General features: G+C 53.6%; 1 protein-coding gene across 8 annotated transcripts; it reads right to left on the bottom strand.

Moving 5' to 3' along the window:
* Positions 1-2,880: 2,880 nt before the first annotated feature.
* LOC122373890 (tRNA pseudouridine synthase A-like) lies at positions 2,881-15,860 on the bottom strand. Of its 8 annotated transcripts, none has more exons than XM_043352326.1 (9): positions 15,725-15,860; positions 14,327-14,644; positions 11,993-12,153; positions 11,394-11,557; positions 11,026-11,132; positions 10,589-10,689; positions 9,858-10,012; positions 6,568-6,707; positions 2,881-3,825 (listed from the first exon to the last, which is right to left on the bottom strand). In XM_043352326.1, exons 2-9 carry the CDS (start codon positions 14,527-14,529, stop codon positions 3,339-3,341), a joined length of 1,518 nt encoding a protein of 505 aa, XP_043208261.1. In that variant the 5' UTR covers positions 14,530-14,644; positions 15,725-15,860; the 3' UTR covers positions 2,881-3,338. The 8 variants fall into 8 exon arrangements, with proteins under 8 accessions (XP_043208261.1, XP_043208264.1, XP_043208263.1 ...); XM_043352329.1 differs by having other exon boundaries at positions 14,327-14,542; XM_043352328.1 differs by having other exon boundaries at positions 15,790-15,841.
* Between the last annotated feature and the right edge of the window lie 35 nt (positions 15,861-15,895).

Genomic DNA, 15,895 nt, shown 5'->3' with positions numbered 1-15,895 from the left:
GTCAGAGACCGACAGTAGGTATTAAGTCTGACCGGGCACTGAGCTTACAGATAGTCACAACTCCCCTACGAATTACTGACTAAATATCTGAACAGCGTTAAGTACAAGGATTCTTGGTGCAGCAAGGAAGCTGAAGTTTGATGATGCAGGCACATAAAAGGCCCTCCAAATAGGTCACAGATCTTTGTTTACTAAGTTACCTACTACAAAACCATTCAAAAACCGTACCAACTAAAATTGAATGAGGAAGTGTGCCACAAAGTACGGACTTTAAAAACGCAGCAAGCAGTTGCCATTCTTTGAGTCACGTGAATACCCTGAGCCCGCGGCCTTGTGGACGTCAACGCACAGGGCGCATGGCTCAAAGTTCACCTCAAAGTTAATTATCCTTCGGGTAGCCGAAATCGATACTCAGGCTCGAAGTCGGCGGAACGCCACGGAAATCAGATAAAAACGGTACCTTATATCGAATTTAGCGGGTCTGATGGAACAGGAAGAGAATATCAAATTTAATGGGTCTCGTGGGACTGAAAGAAAATATCACATTTTGTAAGGATCTCGACTCGGAACTGGCCAAAGAAAGCAACAAGAAAATGACATTCTCTTCTCCAAATTTGTTAAAATCATCCCATCCACCCATAATGCTTAGGTACATTGAATTGGATTAATTTGTATGCAGTGGTGCGGGAACTATACTTTCAGGCTAGAGGGGCACACCTGATACTTTCTGGAACACAGGGTACCCCTAAATAAAGCTTTCTCACCGGTTTTAGGCCACTTATTTTCCCCCTCGGCCTTTTCAACGAAAATAACGAAACGAAAACATTTGCAAAAAAGTGAGATATTCCGTCACGTCTGAGTCATAGAACTGCCTTTTTGGTAAGCTGGAATAAAGGTTTAAATCTTCCACATGAGCTGTCAAGCCAGGTTAACAGTTTTTTTTTTACTTAAACGTTTTCTTCCCTTCAGTTTTCCTTTGTGACCCACGATCGCTAATTTTGGGAGGACAAACTGCCCCGACGATTCCTGACCCTATGAAAAGTTGTGGGGACAGGCTGCCCCCACTGCCCCCCCCCCCCCCCCGGCTCCCGCGCCTATGTTTGTATGTTGATTTATATGAAATGTTTAATCAAAGTTGTACACGCACAGCGTACCTTCATTCCTTCACAGGTTTTGCTTCGTCGAGAGGAAAGTTTCCGCATACCTAAGTGAAGCACTGTAAGCATAGGTAAATCTTATTCATGTCCTTGACGTAGCAGCATGTGCATTGTGTAAGGTCAATTCATATCGTTTTCGCCGTTAGGTACTTAATTAAACGGAAAAGTCGAAATGCATGTGGTTGCCATAGGCGCGGGAGCCGGGGGGGGGCAGTGGGGGCAGCTTGCCCCCCCCCCCCCCCCCCAACTCTGGGGCCGTGGGGGCGGTGCCCCCACAGCTTTGAGACGGAATACCACACTTTTTTGCAAATGTTTTCTTTTTTTGTTGAAAAAGCCGAGGGGTGAAAAATAAGTGGCCTAAAACCGGTGAGAAAACTAGATTTGGGGGTACCCTAGGTTAATCTCTATTATGGTGTGCCCCCCAGTCGGAAAGTAGTTCCCGCGCCCCTGGTGGTTGCCGTTTTATGTCTAAACAAAAAATAAATAAATTGCGCTAGGCTGGCAAGATCATGTCCATCGCCACCTCTGCAGCTAAGTGCCAACATAGTACATACCGGTGTCAAGTCTTCTAAAATGTGTCCGTTCTCTGACCCAATACGCCGCGCCAGCCGGCCGGCGCGGCCCGGCGCTGGAAGCACTGCGGCACAGCATAACTTTCAGGCGTCCGTTAGCAGTGCCATCTAGCGATGAATTCATAAGCTATCTAGCCGGGACGCAAACGACTCACTTTCCACGCCGATACCCGTTTCCCTCGAAAAGAGCCAGCGACTGAGGAACAGGCGGGCCGGCGGCTGTGGGAGCCCGCCTGCCGCCGACGCGCCTAATCGTGTGGAAGTCGACGGAGGTGCCTCATTTACGCCCCTCTCCCCACCCTCCCGTCCCTCCCTCATCTCTCCTCCGACCATTGTCGCCGCGGAGGCCTTCACACACCCCTCCTCCTCTATTTTCCCCGCTCTCCCTCGCTCATTTCCGCCGCGGTGCGCTCGGCTGCTCTGCCGGGCCGCGGCCGCCTGACCGACACCCTTCATCGCCGCCCCGCCGGCCCCAGGAACAATGGCCGCGCAACAATGGCTCTCGTCAAATATCGTTCGCGCTCGCGACCCAACAGGGCCGCCCGTTGTCCTTGCGCTCGAGAGTAAAGGTCATCAGTGGATGAATTATAACGTTATGCTGCCTCTTGAAACCAGTCTGAGCAGGGCTTCTGGTATTGATGAATATGAACGTCGCGTTTCTAGGCAATGCTAAATTAATGATAGGATGGGTAGAAGGTTTCAGCAGATTTTAAGTGTCGCTTAGTCTCATCAAAAGGTTTGAAAAAAGTTTTATCTTCAATACTTTGTCAAAGCTGGATTTGCCAGCGTCCGATCCTTCTTTATATCTATGATCCGATCTGTCGAGAAGAGGAAAAGCATGCCATAAAACACAGCTGATCGCAAATTGGCATCGCATACCAAGCGGAATTGGAGAGAAGTCCATCTCTAATCAGACTGATTGCGGCCAGTAACGCCAAGCGAATATGATCAACACTCACAAAAATGAGTGTCCTGGACCTGAATCAGCACAGCTTCATCCTAAATCACACCTTGTCAGCGCAACATGGAAGCTGCACTGCAGGCAAGCATTTCAGTTTCGGTTTGAGCTTTCGGAGGGTGTTCAAATACGCACATACAACTGTGGGGAAGATTCAACTGTATCGGAACTCGCCGAAGCGAAAAAGAGAGAACACATATAACTTACTGTCTTTGTTCCAAAATTCATAACACAACGAGCACATTGAGCAATATCACATCGTCTTGCCCCAAACAAAGTAGCGAGCCAACTTCATAAGCATACAACATTCGATGAAAAACATTGTACGCGGTGCTCACGTTACCACAACGGCATGATCCTCAATGAGCTGACATCATTCTATGGATCATCATACCTAGCACAATTGTAGGAGATGCTTACCACACTTCCCCTACAGCATAGCTACGACAAATACCGTCCGATATGACTAGACCGAGGCGAGTAACCGGCACAGGCTGCGCTCACCGATACAGCCGCAGCAATACCGGAGAACCGTATCACAGAACGGAGAAAGTCGTCCACCTCAGCCACCGCTGACCGCACTCGTCCGCTCGGCTGCTTTACTACAATGGTGCCTTCACAGCGCGCTTGTAGGGTCGGATCAGACCTACATCACCTCTGATCTCTCGTAGCCACTTCTGATGGATCAGATTTAGTTGTAGTGACCTCAGCTGGGTCGCGTTTTACCTCTGTGACTTCTGACGGGTCAGGTTTAGCCTCCGTGACATCTGACGGGTCAGGTTTAGCCTTCGTGACTTCTGATGGATCACGTGATATCTTCGTGACCTCAGATGGGTCAGGAGTAACTTCTGTGACTTCCGACGGGTCAGGCTTAGCTTCAGTGACCTCTAATGAGTCAGGTTCAACCTTCGTGACCTCTGAAGGCTCAGGTGTCACCTCCGTGACCTCTGAAGGCTCAGGAATCACCTCCGTGACCTCTGAGGGACCAGGCGTCACTGTCGTCACATCCGTCTTCCTCGCCGAGTTGCAATCCAAGGTCAGCGTCAGGGCGTACCCCAGCGGTGACCGTGACCTGGAGGAGCTCCTCACCGGCACACCGATACGGTTGTGGAGCAGCCCGTCCAGATACCGGAACGTACTGAGCAGACAGTCAAGGAAACAGCCAGAGCACACAGCGTCCGTATACGCGGCCAGCTCACTCTGTTTACGGGCGGGCATTGTTGTGCCGGATCGAGTTCTCGCCTCGCTCGGCAGCGCCGCGGGACGGCGCCATTCACAGGTTATGTATTCAGGGGGAGAGAAGCGTGACGGGAATAGTGGAGCGGCCCGCACCTGCCGGTCTGCCGCTGGGCGCCCACCCCCGCCCGTTCCCACCCCACCCCCATCACCCCACCGAGGCACGAGAGCAGCTGACGACACAGTCCCAGTGAAAAGGCGGCCAGGGACGCTGCCGCCGCCGCACCGGCCCGGAACTCGCCGGGATTTGAGAGGAAAAGACTGCATATTGTGGACGGCATAAAAGGACGACAAACACAGACAAATGTGGCATAGTGCCAGGACCTGAGACAGGATTTGAGAGAAATATTTCAAATTGTTGGCGTGAGTAGGCATCGAGAGATGTTTCAAAGAAGAGGAAAAAAACTCTGGCAGGAAAACGCCGACACAAAAGATATTTAATACATGACGCATTGATGAAGCTTGATGCTACACGAAGCGAATTTCGGCTTCCTTTGATTTGGGGCTAATGTAACTACGAAAAAGTAACAGTGAAACAACGTTTAATCACCCGAAATACCGCCCTCCACCCCAGTATCGTCAGCTATCACAGTGTCCGAGAGGCCGGTGACGAGGAGACGTCCCCGGACCGCTGCCTCTCCCCGGCGCCGTTCAGTCGCGGCGTCCGTCGGCCCGTCACTCTCCGAGCACCGGCGGCGCGGTGCGGACGGCCGGTGCCTCGTCAGCTTCCGGCCGGCCCCGCGGACAATCCCGGCCCGCCGAGCGAGGCGGGCGAGACAGCCCAGAGAGTGACCCAGGGGCCACAGGGTTGATGACGTACCGGGGATTTTATCAGCCGTCCCAGGGCAGAGTGGACACGGGTCGTTAGCCAGTGGATGATAGGGCAGCTACGACAGATGTTATAACGATTCCCCAGCGAGCAGCAGTCAGTAGGTGTAATTACGGCGTGGAAGTCACCTGTTGATCAGATGTGAGATGACTAGACAGCCAAGCTTCTGCCGGTGTAAATAGAGTGGTGATGAAAGTCAGTCATGAATGTGCCATTGGTTTGTCGTCAGTCCCCAGCTGTCGATCCATTGACACGGGCCAACCACTCACCAAAAAGACACCTCTCACCGTCTGAGGGTGACGGGCAGCCAATATACCCCTTTCAGGCCCGGACACCCCATCACAGCCAGCCACTCACACCTAATGGCGCGCACATCACAGCAGTCCCTGCTCAGCAGGCACGTAGCCGCCGCCATTCACGCCCGTCCTCAGTAACAGCCCACCGCCCCCGCCCCCGCCCCCGCCGGAACGCCGGCGGCGTCCGTCCATTCCCGTCACGGTCCCGCCGCGCGGCGCTCCGGGCCCGCTGTCTGTCATGCATGGTGGCTCGGTCACATCGCCACAGGCCATAGAGACGCCATATCGCCCCGGCACTGATATGTCCACTCCGAGGGCCGTGCGGAATGTGAAGAATGCTCGAGGTGATGGCCAGGAGGCGGGCGGCATGACAATGAGAATCAGAGCGTCGTGGAGTTTAAAAACCGATAGCGACATTTAGTGGGACCACCGAACATGCGGATAAGATAATGTCAAACATGTTGATATAAAATTTCAATTAATTACAGGGTGACTATTCCATTTTACACCGTACTCCGGTCAATGAAAATGAACCATAAATCATTGTTAAATGCAACTTTTTTGTCCAACAAATGCCTAAAAGCTGAGCTGTAATGATTAAAACATGGGTAGTAGCTTTTGACATCTGACAAAAACTTCTTCAGACTAAACTTAAAATGAACGCGGTCGATTGTTTTTTTTTTTAAGAAATGCTGCAAGTCTAACTCAATAGGTACAGCTAGTCACGGCGCCCAAAGTATGCATGGAACTTAGATTCAGAGCGCAATATCTCATTCATGGAGGCGGACGCTGTCCGTGTTCCATTCCGAATATGTCCCCGGTTTTGCGGTCTGGTATTCCCGGCTATCACTATTCACAGGACATTACCCGTCGCGACAGCGTCTCCTCCCCCAGTCAGGGAGCGGGACCATCAGCCAGTCAGACGGGGAGGGCAGGGAGGGGCGCACAATGCAGCGGGGAGGACCCGCGACTGACGGATGGACGCGACACACGGCTCGCCGGCCGACCGGGACGGCAGGGTATCACACAGTGGAAACACGCGGCGGGTCGGGACGGCAGGGTATCACACAGTGGAAACACGCGGCGGGTCGGGACGGCAGGGTATCACACAGTGGAGACACGCGGCGGGTCGGGACGGCACGGTATCACACAGTGGAGACACGCGGCGGGTCGGGACGGCAGGGTATCACATAGAGGAAACACGCGGCGGGAGCGGGGGGGGGGGGGGGCGGCGGGACACCACGGGAGGATATCAACGGAGGGAGGCGAAAGTACGGGACGGTGTCACTGGAAGTTTCTATGAATAACTGCAGAGTGGTAGCCTGGGATAGTCAGTCGATAAAAGCTCATCTGGTTGCTCACTCAGGCAAATGTCAACAGACACGACACTGTCACGACAACACTCCATTTGTTCTGTGGGGCCGTGGTCACTGGCCATCGCTCGCATCGCCCTACTGCGCTATCTGAGCCCAGCCAACAGCCAGTAAGTAGAGTCGGCACTCTCGCCACCAAAGGATACACCATGTGCTCAGCCTCCGTAGAGTAAATGTGCTCCATCAGCCGACGCTCCATCCGTGACACCGTCTCGGCTGAGTCGGCGCCCCATCGCACCGGACCGTGCGCGTTCCACGGCGCGTCCGCCACCGTCTCGAACGTGGCCTGGGGGCACACAGAGGACACACACGGGTCACAGGTCAGCCGGGCCACCACACAACTGTGACGTCACACACAGAGGAGCAGACGGGAGACACGGAAAAGAGACAGAACAAGGGAGAGGGATGGGAGACGCGTGGAACGACGAGGGGATAGCGCGGTCCGGCGAGGAAAAAACGGGAGATGGATGACACGTTTTTGAGCCGAGGCCGCACGCTGACTGATTGTAGAGCCAGGAAAGACGCCGTCTCCACCGCCACAGAGCGGGTAACTGAGGCGCCGGCCACCTGATCTCCTCATTACGCCCAGGGATATTCTTGTCGCCGCGTCGCTGGGTTTATGGTGAGAATATCCAGCACGGTAATAGGACGTTAGCAGCGCAGTTACGGTGTCACAAATTGCGGAAGTGAGCGGGACTGGCCAAAATTATTGTATATTGTATGAGCAGAGCTGGGTTAATGCGCTCATCGTTCGGCTCACAATGGAGTGGAGTGAGGTGGGTCGAAGTGGAGTGAATTGAACTGGAAGTGCAGTGCACTAGGGGAAGACGAGTTGTACCACCAAGCGACAAGTTCAGGACAGAAGAGCATCCCGCCCGCTGCCTTATTAGCCACCGAGTCCGTAAACATGCCCGCAGATTGCAACTTACCATTCACCGCCCACCTCGTAGCTCTCGTCCCTGACGCGCCGTACCTGTGCGTCCGTGCTCGATCACAAGCGCTGTTTATGATGAGCCTGCCCTCTATCTGTAATCGATACCCGTCAGCCCGACGCCGTCCTTCAGCCTGAATGTCTCGGTGACCTTCAAACAGACCAGTGAATAACTGCCTTCGAAGGCAGCCCCGTACAGTGAATTGAATTCGCTTCTGTCAGATATTGTCTGGTTGACCCTGTTATGTCAGTATACCAGGAGTTGTGAGTGTGTCGATATTGGACCCGTCCCGAGTCACCTCGTATCACTATGCTCTTCTAAAGTCGTATCTGGTGGAACTGACAGAAATAAGAAAGAAGCCAACTACATTCAGCGCAGCCAAACACGAGATGTTTCAGATTCTGTTATGTATCTCTAAATCGAACAGGCTCGTAATTTCTGTGGTAGCTTCGATAATTATACCAACCGTTCCGCGTCCTGTATGCCACCTGTTTGTTGCTCATATGTTAACTACATATCTCGCTTGGCACGTCCCTGAGTGGGATGGCCGTGCCGCCGCCACCGTCTGGCGTGCGGCCTGCTAATCAGAGGTCGTCGGGCTGGGTCCGCCCCCTGTGTCAGCAAAACAGCACAACGACGCTACTCACGCCACGGGCAGACGGGAGGAGAGAGGCGCGGGGGCGGCGGGAGAGAGGGAGGGAGTGAGAGGCCGTCCGCGGTTAATCCTATCTGGACGGACAAATCCCCCAATCAGAGCGAGGAAAAGCCGACAGAGGGAGCCGCCGGTGTTCCGCCGGATCAGCCACTCCCCTGGGAGCCGGGAGCAGGCGGGGACGGCCAACAGACGGGGAGCACACGGGAACGCTCCCTGAGGAGCCGCCCGGCCCGCATATGGTACCGCCCCGAGCAGGGCCGGCAGCGGGCAGCCGCGGCGCCCAACGACTCCCCCGGTGGAAATGTATCCCGCCGCCAGTGCATACGCTGAAACCCTCTGCTGAGAGGCGGTCTGCGGCCGGGACAAGACGGACGGGCTCGGGGCCGCGGCGGCCGGCATCGGGGCGACCATTTCCAGGTCTGCGATCTCCGGCGCCACTCATCTTCGGGAGAGCGGGAGCGGGCCGTGGGCCGGGCGGCCCCCATAAATATCCGGCACGTCCGACCGGCGGCGGCGCCCGCCCCGTTCCACACAGGCCACCCACCGCCCGCCGGCGGCAAAAAGACGCCCCCGCCACCGGACGGGAGCGGGGCAGGCACGCGGCCGGCCCGCCGCCACCGACACTAACAAATCGCACCACCGCTCCAGAGAGTTTTTACATCGACGCAAGGGGCTTGCAGGCTTGATCGAAACCAAATAGATATGTCTCAATAAATATACAGTGGATGGAAAATATATTGCTTGATAAAGCCGAAGGAATTTGAAAAGTAAATTAAGCAAACTGAATCCGGAGTTCAAAATGAATTTTCCCTTCACCCAAAGAGGAAGTCAAATTAATTTTCCTAAACACATTCAATTAAACAGCTCTAATAGCTCTCGACTCTGAATACTGATGACATGAGTTACCCATGACATGATCTGTTTGCAAAATACCGAAATTATAGCTTAATTATGCCAGGACAAGCCAACTTCCAAAGTTTAAGGAGCAATTTCAAGTAAAGTTACTTAAAGTTGGGTCATGGAGCGAGCTTAACTCGATCTTACCCGCGCTTCAAATAGCTTTACTTGTTACATATGCATATCCTAACTTTGAAAGTGGCTAGGAAGTCTTTCAAATTGACATAGACCTTTTACGAACGTACCATGACATAACGTGCAACTGGTAGCGAAGATCGCTATTTATACCGGTCGTTTGCCGTAAGTGGCAATCGACTCGCAGAAATTGCACTTCCGCTGTTTAATCTGGCAAGGTGAAACACTTTAATTTAGTTTCGCGCGGTGCGGTTCATAGGAAACGTGTGAAATGAATATCATTTATCTGGTTTGTTCGCAGTAAAACGCCAGAACCTCTTGCTGAAATCAGGATATCTGAAGCAGTGTGAACGTTTGTGTAAATCTGGTACCGAAATGATCAATACTGTAGTCGCGCAAGACCATTCTATGTATGTACAAATTAGCCCACGACCACGAGGAGTTTCACCGGAGTCAAATAAAGCGATACACCATTTCCAAGCAGCGCCGCTCATCTGTCTCAGATCAGTCCCAATTCGCTCACCTGTCTAAGTATCATTCCCAGGCCGCTCACCCGTCTCAGCATCAGTCCCAGTCCCATGTACTCACCCGTCTCAGCATCAGTCCCAGTCCCATGTACTCACCCGTCTCAGTATCAGTCCCAGTCACTTGTCTCAGTACGAGTTCCTTTTACCCGCCTCAGTATGAGTCCCAGTTCGCTCACCTGTCACAGTATCAGTCCCAGTATCAGTCCCAGGCGACTCACCCGTCTCAGTATCAGTCCCAGTCCCAGGCGACTCACCCGTCTCAGTATCAGTCCCAGTCCCAGGCGACTCACCCGTCTCAGTATGAGTCCCAGTCCGGGCGCGGTGGTGGCAGTCAGTCGCCGGTGACCCAGGGCGTCCGTCACCGCATGCCGTCCGGCGGCGCCGCGACACACGGCCACGGCCAGGCCGACCATTCGGCGGATCTGACTCAGCACGAAACTGCGCCCTGACAAGAGAACGGGGAGAACGGTTCATTAACCAGGAAAAGGTTAACACTTGAGCTATCTACAGTCTTCACTACTATTTTTATTCATAATCTAAGCCAGCATTTACACTAAAAGGTGCACAAATGGATATATTGTTATATCCACTATCTAGCCCTAACTCACACTACATTTCATATTTGTAGGTTTATCATATGTCTGATTTCGGATGCAGCTGCGGCCGTATCACAGGCACGCCACGTCAATGAGCCGGGCCGGCCGGTCGGGTCTTCTGAGAGCGGCGTTATTAGCTGCTGACGAGGCCCGGGACTGGAGAGGCCCGGCCGGCCCACTAATTAGCCCGCCGGCAGCTCTGGTTATTCCATCAGAGCATGCTCAGCCGCGTAAAGAAACGGTAATGAGCCCGGGAAGGCCGCTCAATATCCGAAGTGGAACGGGGAAGTCCCATATCTCGTTGAAGCCTCCACGCGTACGCGAGTGTTGCAAATTGATAGCATCGCGAACAGAAAGTCTACGAAGCAACATTTCCGTTATGTGTGATCGCCCAGTGATCGCCGGTAGTTGCTGGAAATGCTCACCTCTGATCCAGATATTCGTGAACTCCAGGCCGTGAGTCAGGTACGGCTCGTCCACCTCCACACTCATAACGCTGCGGGTCATCTGTGCCGCGTTCGGGTCACTGCGGGGACGGAACGGAGAGGTCACTGTCAGGTCACTGCAGGGGAGGGAAAGGTCAGTGCCGGGTCACTGCGGGGGACGGAAAGGTCAGTGCCGGGTCACTGCGGGTCAACTGCGCCACGTCCGGGTCAATGCGGGGGACGGAGAGTGTGACTGCCGGGTCAGAACCGAGGGGAACGGGGAAGGGGCTAGTCACGCCCTTTATTTTCCACACTTTTATACACATTCAGGTGTTTACGCGCCAGTCCACCAGTGAGCCTAGGTTTACCAATACCAACCTCGCAGTCTCACGTTATCACTAAGGTAACCCCACAACGCTCCGTTCCCTTCAACTCACCCTCCCGGTGAGAAGCTGTGGAAGCTGTGAGAGCCGACATACTGTCGCAGCAGCTGACGCACCTCCCGCAGCCGGCACTCGGGAACACGGTACGAGAGAGACACCGGCTGCAGACAGTGACAGGGGCGTCAGACCACCCGCAGCCGGCACTCGGGCAGGCGGTACGACAGGGATACCGGCTGCAGACAGTGACAGGGGCGTCAGACCACCCGCACGCAGCCGGTACTCGGGAACACGGTACGAGAGAGATACCGGCTGTCAGGGTCGGAAGGGGACGTCAGTCACGTGACAATCACAAATCAATGGTCGATCGACAGAATAGCGTCTATTTTCCCCAACTGTTGTCTACTTCAGTGGTGATGACATACCTCTTCCATCGGAGTGAAGGCGAACGTGGGCAGGGTGTACGAGTACAGCCGGTCGTCACATAGGGTCTGAGCGCTGAACCGCGGCGGCACGCGACGCAAACTACAGACTCGGATGTCGGCCGGTAGATGGCAGTTGATGTCGTCCAGAACGCCGTCCCACACACCTGCACAGCAGACAGGGCGTCAGTTTGTGTGGCTGAAGGAGGCATTGATTGCACATGATCGAATATATGAATCACAGAAAGCATCATTCACTAAGACTATTGATAGCTGAGTGCGCCGACAATAGTCAGCCCTCGGAGATAGCGGCAAGTCATGCGGTACAGCCTAAGTTCAGGCGCTCGCCACTAGTGCCATCTATGAGCGGCAATATCACATACAAATTACCGTCACGTTTTCCGTTACGAGTCTGTCACATGACACATTTTAAGGCGAAACATTCGCAAAATATGATGTTATTACGATTATGTACAGCTTAGCATTGATGGACATCGATACAACTTTGCATCCGTATTTGTCATGAAGCAAAAAGGCACTGTCATAGAACGGAATCACCGTGTCATGCCGTGACCGTACAAAGCCTTCTGTCGTCCACTCACGCATTCTCAGCGACACGACCTGCCCGAGCGCCGAGACGCCGCGGTCCGTGCGCGAGGCGCGTGAGTAGTGTGGCGGGAAGGGTGCTCCGCCGGCGGCCACGGCACCGCTCCGGCGCAGAGCCGTAAACAGCGCCTCCTCCACGGTCGGGAACCCCGAGTTTCTGCGGGGAGGAGGTCAGAAGGTCAGAGGAAAACAGAGAGAGCCCGGTCAGATGGGGGGATCAAAGTGACGTTGGCGCAGCGAAGTCTAAGGTGGGTAACAGCGGATGAGTGGGAATTCGTAGGACTCAACAGACGTAAATCCACGCAAATTGTGCAAAAACAGCTTAAGTCAACACTGCTGACATCTATATAGAAAGCAAAGGTGCCTGCTAATGATAGATGACAAAGCAACTGAAACAGTGATCACGCACCGGGCTTTCATCTACACACGCACTGGCGGATCCAGGGGGGGGGCCACGGGGGCCATGGCCCCCCCCCCAAAGGCCTAAAGTGGCCTGTTTGGCCCCCCCCCAAAACGTCAGAAAAATTTCTAAGAAAATATACCTTGATGGAGGTTTTTAGCCACTTGGTGAAGTAAAGTTTCCACAGCATAATATGGAAGCAATATGGTAGCAGTGAGGGTCAGTCAAAAGTTGCGCGAGCGGAGTCGACCTTCAAAAAAAGACTGTTGTTGGCACGTGTTTATGACGCGGCAGCTGGTAGTTGGCGGTGTTTCGCGTGGTGTGGCATCACTGGCGGATCCGGGGGGGGGGGGGGGGGTAGCACGGGAGCCTGAGGTGCCCCTGACAGGCCCGTGGTGCCCTTGCTAGGCCTGTGGTGCCCCTGGACCCTGGCAGGCCTGTGGTGCCTCTGGCGGGCCTAGGGTGCCCCTGGGACCTGACAGGACTGTGGTGCCCCTGACAAGCCTTAAGTGCCCCCAACAGGCCCGTGATGCCCCCGACAGGCCCAAGGTGCCCCTGCGGCCTGCGTGATGCCGTGATGCCTGCGAGGCCGGTGGTGCCCCTGCGAGGCCGGTGGTGCCACTGCGAGGCCGGTGGGGCCCCTGACAAGCCCATGGTGCCCCTGCGAGGCCGGTGGTGCCCCTACTAGACCGGTGGTACCCCTGGCAGGCCTGTGGTGCCCCTGCTAGGCCGCTGGTGCCCCTGGGCCCTGACAGGACTGTGATGCCCCTGACAGGCCCAAGGTGCCCCTGTAAGGCCGGTGGTGCCCCTGTAAGGCCTGTGGTATCCCTACTAGGTCTCTGGTGCCCCTTTGACAGGCCCATGGTGCCCCTGCGAGGCCGGCGGCGCCCCTGACAGGTCTCTGGTGTCCCTGACAGACCTGGGGTGCCCCTGACAAGCCTGTGGGGCCCCTCACAGGCCCGTGGTGCCCTTGCTACTTGCTAGGCCTGTGGTGCCCCTGGCGGGCTGGTGGTGCCCCTGCTAGGCCGGTGGTGCCCCTGACACGCCTGTGGTGCCCCCGGGCACCAAGGGGGGTCATGACCCATGTGGCCCCCCTTGGATCTGCCACTGATACATAATATATTGATTTGTAAAGGCGTTATGGCTTATGCAATATGCAATTGCAGGCACTTGGTATGCCTCACTTATCCCTTATTGGGGGCTCTGGCGGGCTCCTGAGGGCCCACGTCTATCTCCGGGAGCCCTTGACAGGCTCCTTTGGGTCCTTTCAGTCCACTATAGCATAAGAGGTCTCCATGCGAGTCCTATACATCTGAGGGCGTACCCTGACGTCTGAGGTACCCAACTGCAGCTCCAATGGTCTCTTACACTGGCGGATCCAGGGAGGGGGCATTTAGGGCCATGCCACCTTCCCAGAGGTCTAAAGTGACCCGTTTGCCCCCTCCCCCAAACGATAATGAAACATAGTTCAATCAGTGCGTGGCCTAGGAGCCGAGTTAGACAGGGGGTGTTTTACCACCTCCCGGCCCGCAAAGGGACCCAAGCACTGACTCGAAGCGGGTTAACTGGTCGACAAAAGCAATGGTAAGTGCTTACAAAGTAATATAAAGGCATGGGTCGGGTGGGCTACTATTTATATATTTTTCTTTCTAGTTAAAAAAAAATCATAGTGTCGGAGCTGTGACGAAAAATAAGTGGCCTAAATCCGATGAGAAAACAGGATTTGGGGGTACCCTAGGTTTGGCTCCAGCATGAGTTGGCCCCCCCCCCCCCCCAAAACGCAAGCTTGGATCCGCCAGTGTACAGTGTACACACGTGAAACAATTAGCTCGTTTGACAAGACACAGCCAGACCACACTGAAGCCTCGCACAACTCTGAGCAGCGCAGACCACCCGTCGAGCTCGCAGACCCTCGGTCAAGCTCTCTCACCTCAGCAGCTCCATGCCGTAGTACTGGTCGCCGTGGTAGGCGACCAGCAGCGCCACCTGGCGCAGCCGCGACGGACCGCGCGGGGGAGCCTCCTCCGCGCGGACGGACGCGGCCTCGGGGAGGGAGGCGCAGCCGCGGGCGCGGCGTCCGACCAGCTGGCGGAGACCAGTCCGGCCCCAGTGTGACGGCCAGCGGTAGATCATTTTTCACTGTGCACTGAGTGATGGATGATGAGGTATGAGAGATACTGTCCTTTGTTGATATTATCGAATATTGTGTGGTAAATGAAAGTTTGTAGCAGAGAAGTCACTATGTGATCTGTGAGCAAAATATAGAGCTGTTACATGCAATTAGATAAAGCAGTTTTGAATTCAAATTTTCTCTTAGTGCAGAGCTAGGTACATATCCACAAACAACATAAGATATGAATCATACCAATACCAGAAGACTCACTGTAAAAAAAGAAATGGTTAAGCTTAGTTACTTAGGCACTTATCATGACCCGAATTTGGATAGGTGGGCCAAAGGCCTTTAAAAACATACTCCTTGAGTGCTTCAGTCTATTCCTCTGCATAAGAGGTTTCATGTGTGATGTGTGCCCACTGCCCAGTGAGTGTCAAAGAATCATTGCATGCTTAAATAATTGTGCAGGTACCAACTTACCTACTTCCCTTCCCCTACTCAACTTCATTTACTTCCCCAGCAGCCAGCACCCAGACTAGACCTGCTGCTCCCCATAAAACTGAATTGGAATACACTGCATCACTGATGAAAAAGTGGGTAGCCATAATGCAGGCATCACACTTTCTTGCAACCAAGGAGAGGCAACCAGGTGCTATACCCAGAGATCCTTTCTAATCAAACCAAACCAACTGACCTAACCTTTCCTACAACCTACTACAACCTACATTCTACAACATAAAGCCTACAACCTAGCCTAACCTGTCCTACAACACCTCTCCTTAGTTGCAAAAAAAAAAACAAGTCTAACGCCTGCTTTACTACTACCGAAAAGGTGTCCACTTATGTTTGATTAGCATTTTTATGAGTGAGCCTGGGGCATAGCCTTGGCCTGGGGCGAGACTAAGACATGTTTTAGGGACCAGTACCGCTCAGCAGTTACATTAACTGATCGTAATGAGGGGTTGATAACCATTTTTACCTCGCATCAATAGGTATTCTAATAAGTCACCCTGGTAAGCTTTTAAGTGTGGGGCAGCCAAGTTAATTTTTGAAAGCTAAAACAAAACAAAAATATTAGCATGAAAAAACTCATTTTATATCAATATGGCATGTTACCAAACCCGAAATCGTTGCATTTGATGAGTTATACTGAGTTATACTAATCCTGTAGGTATAAAGATTTTTTATATGTATCCTGATGGTTGTAATCCGTACTTGTTACCACAGCATCTCTAGGAATCCTCCTTAGGGTATATAAAAACACTGCTTCCTTGAGGCACAATCAGTGTATAAAGTTCAGTGATCAGTGTTGGTGTAATATTGATGATTGATATGTTATTTTACGAAAAGTGCACGAAAAGTGGGTACTTCATATGTAACAAGTGC

This window comes from Amphibalanus amphitrite, unplaced genomic scaffold (assembly GCF_019059575.1).
Source record: "Amphibalanus amphitrite isolate SeventyFive unplaced genomic scaffold, NRLGWU_Aamphi_draft 001567F_arrow, whole genome shotgun sequence".
NCBI classification, from domain to species: Eukaryota; Metazoa; Arthropoda; class Thecostraca; order Balanomorpha; family Balanidae; genus Amphibalanus; species Amphibalanus amphitrite.
The sequence above is the reverse complement of the archived record's forward strand: the minus strand, read 5'-3'. Positions and strand labels throughout refer to the sequence as shown.

Coding starts and splice junctions, on each gene's coding strand:
- LOC122373890 (XM_043352326.1), bottom strand. CDS start 14,529: ATGATCTACCGCTGGCCGTCACACTGGGGCCGGACTGGTCTCCGCCAG. Junction 12,154..14,326: donor TACGGCATGGAGCTGCTGAG/GTGAGAGAGCTT, acceptor TCCTCCCCGCAG/AAACTCGGGGTTCCCGACCG. Junction 3,826..6,567: donor ACGGAGGCTGAGCACATGGT/GTATCCTTTGGT, acceptor CTGTCTGCTCAG/TACGTTCCGGTATCTGGACG.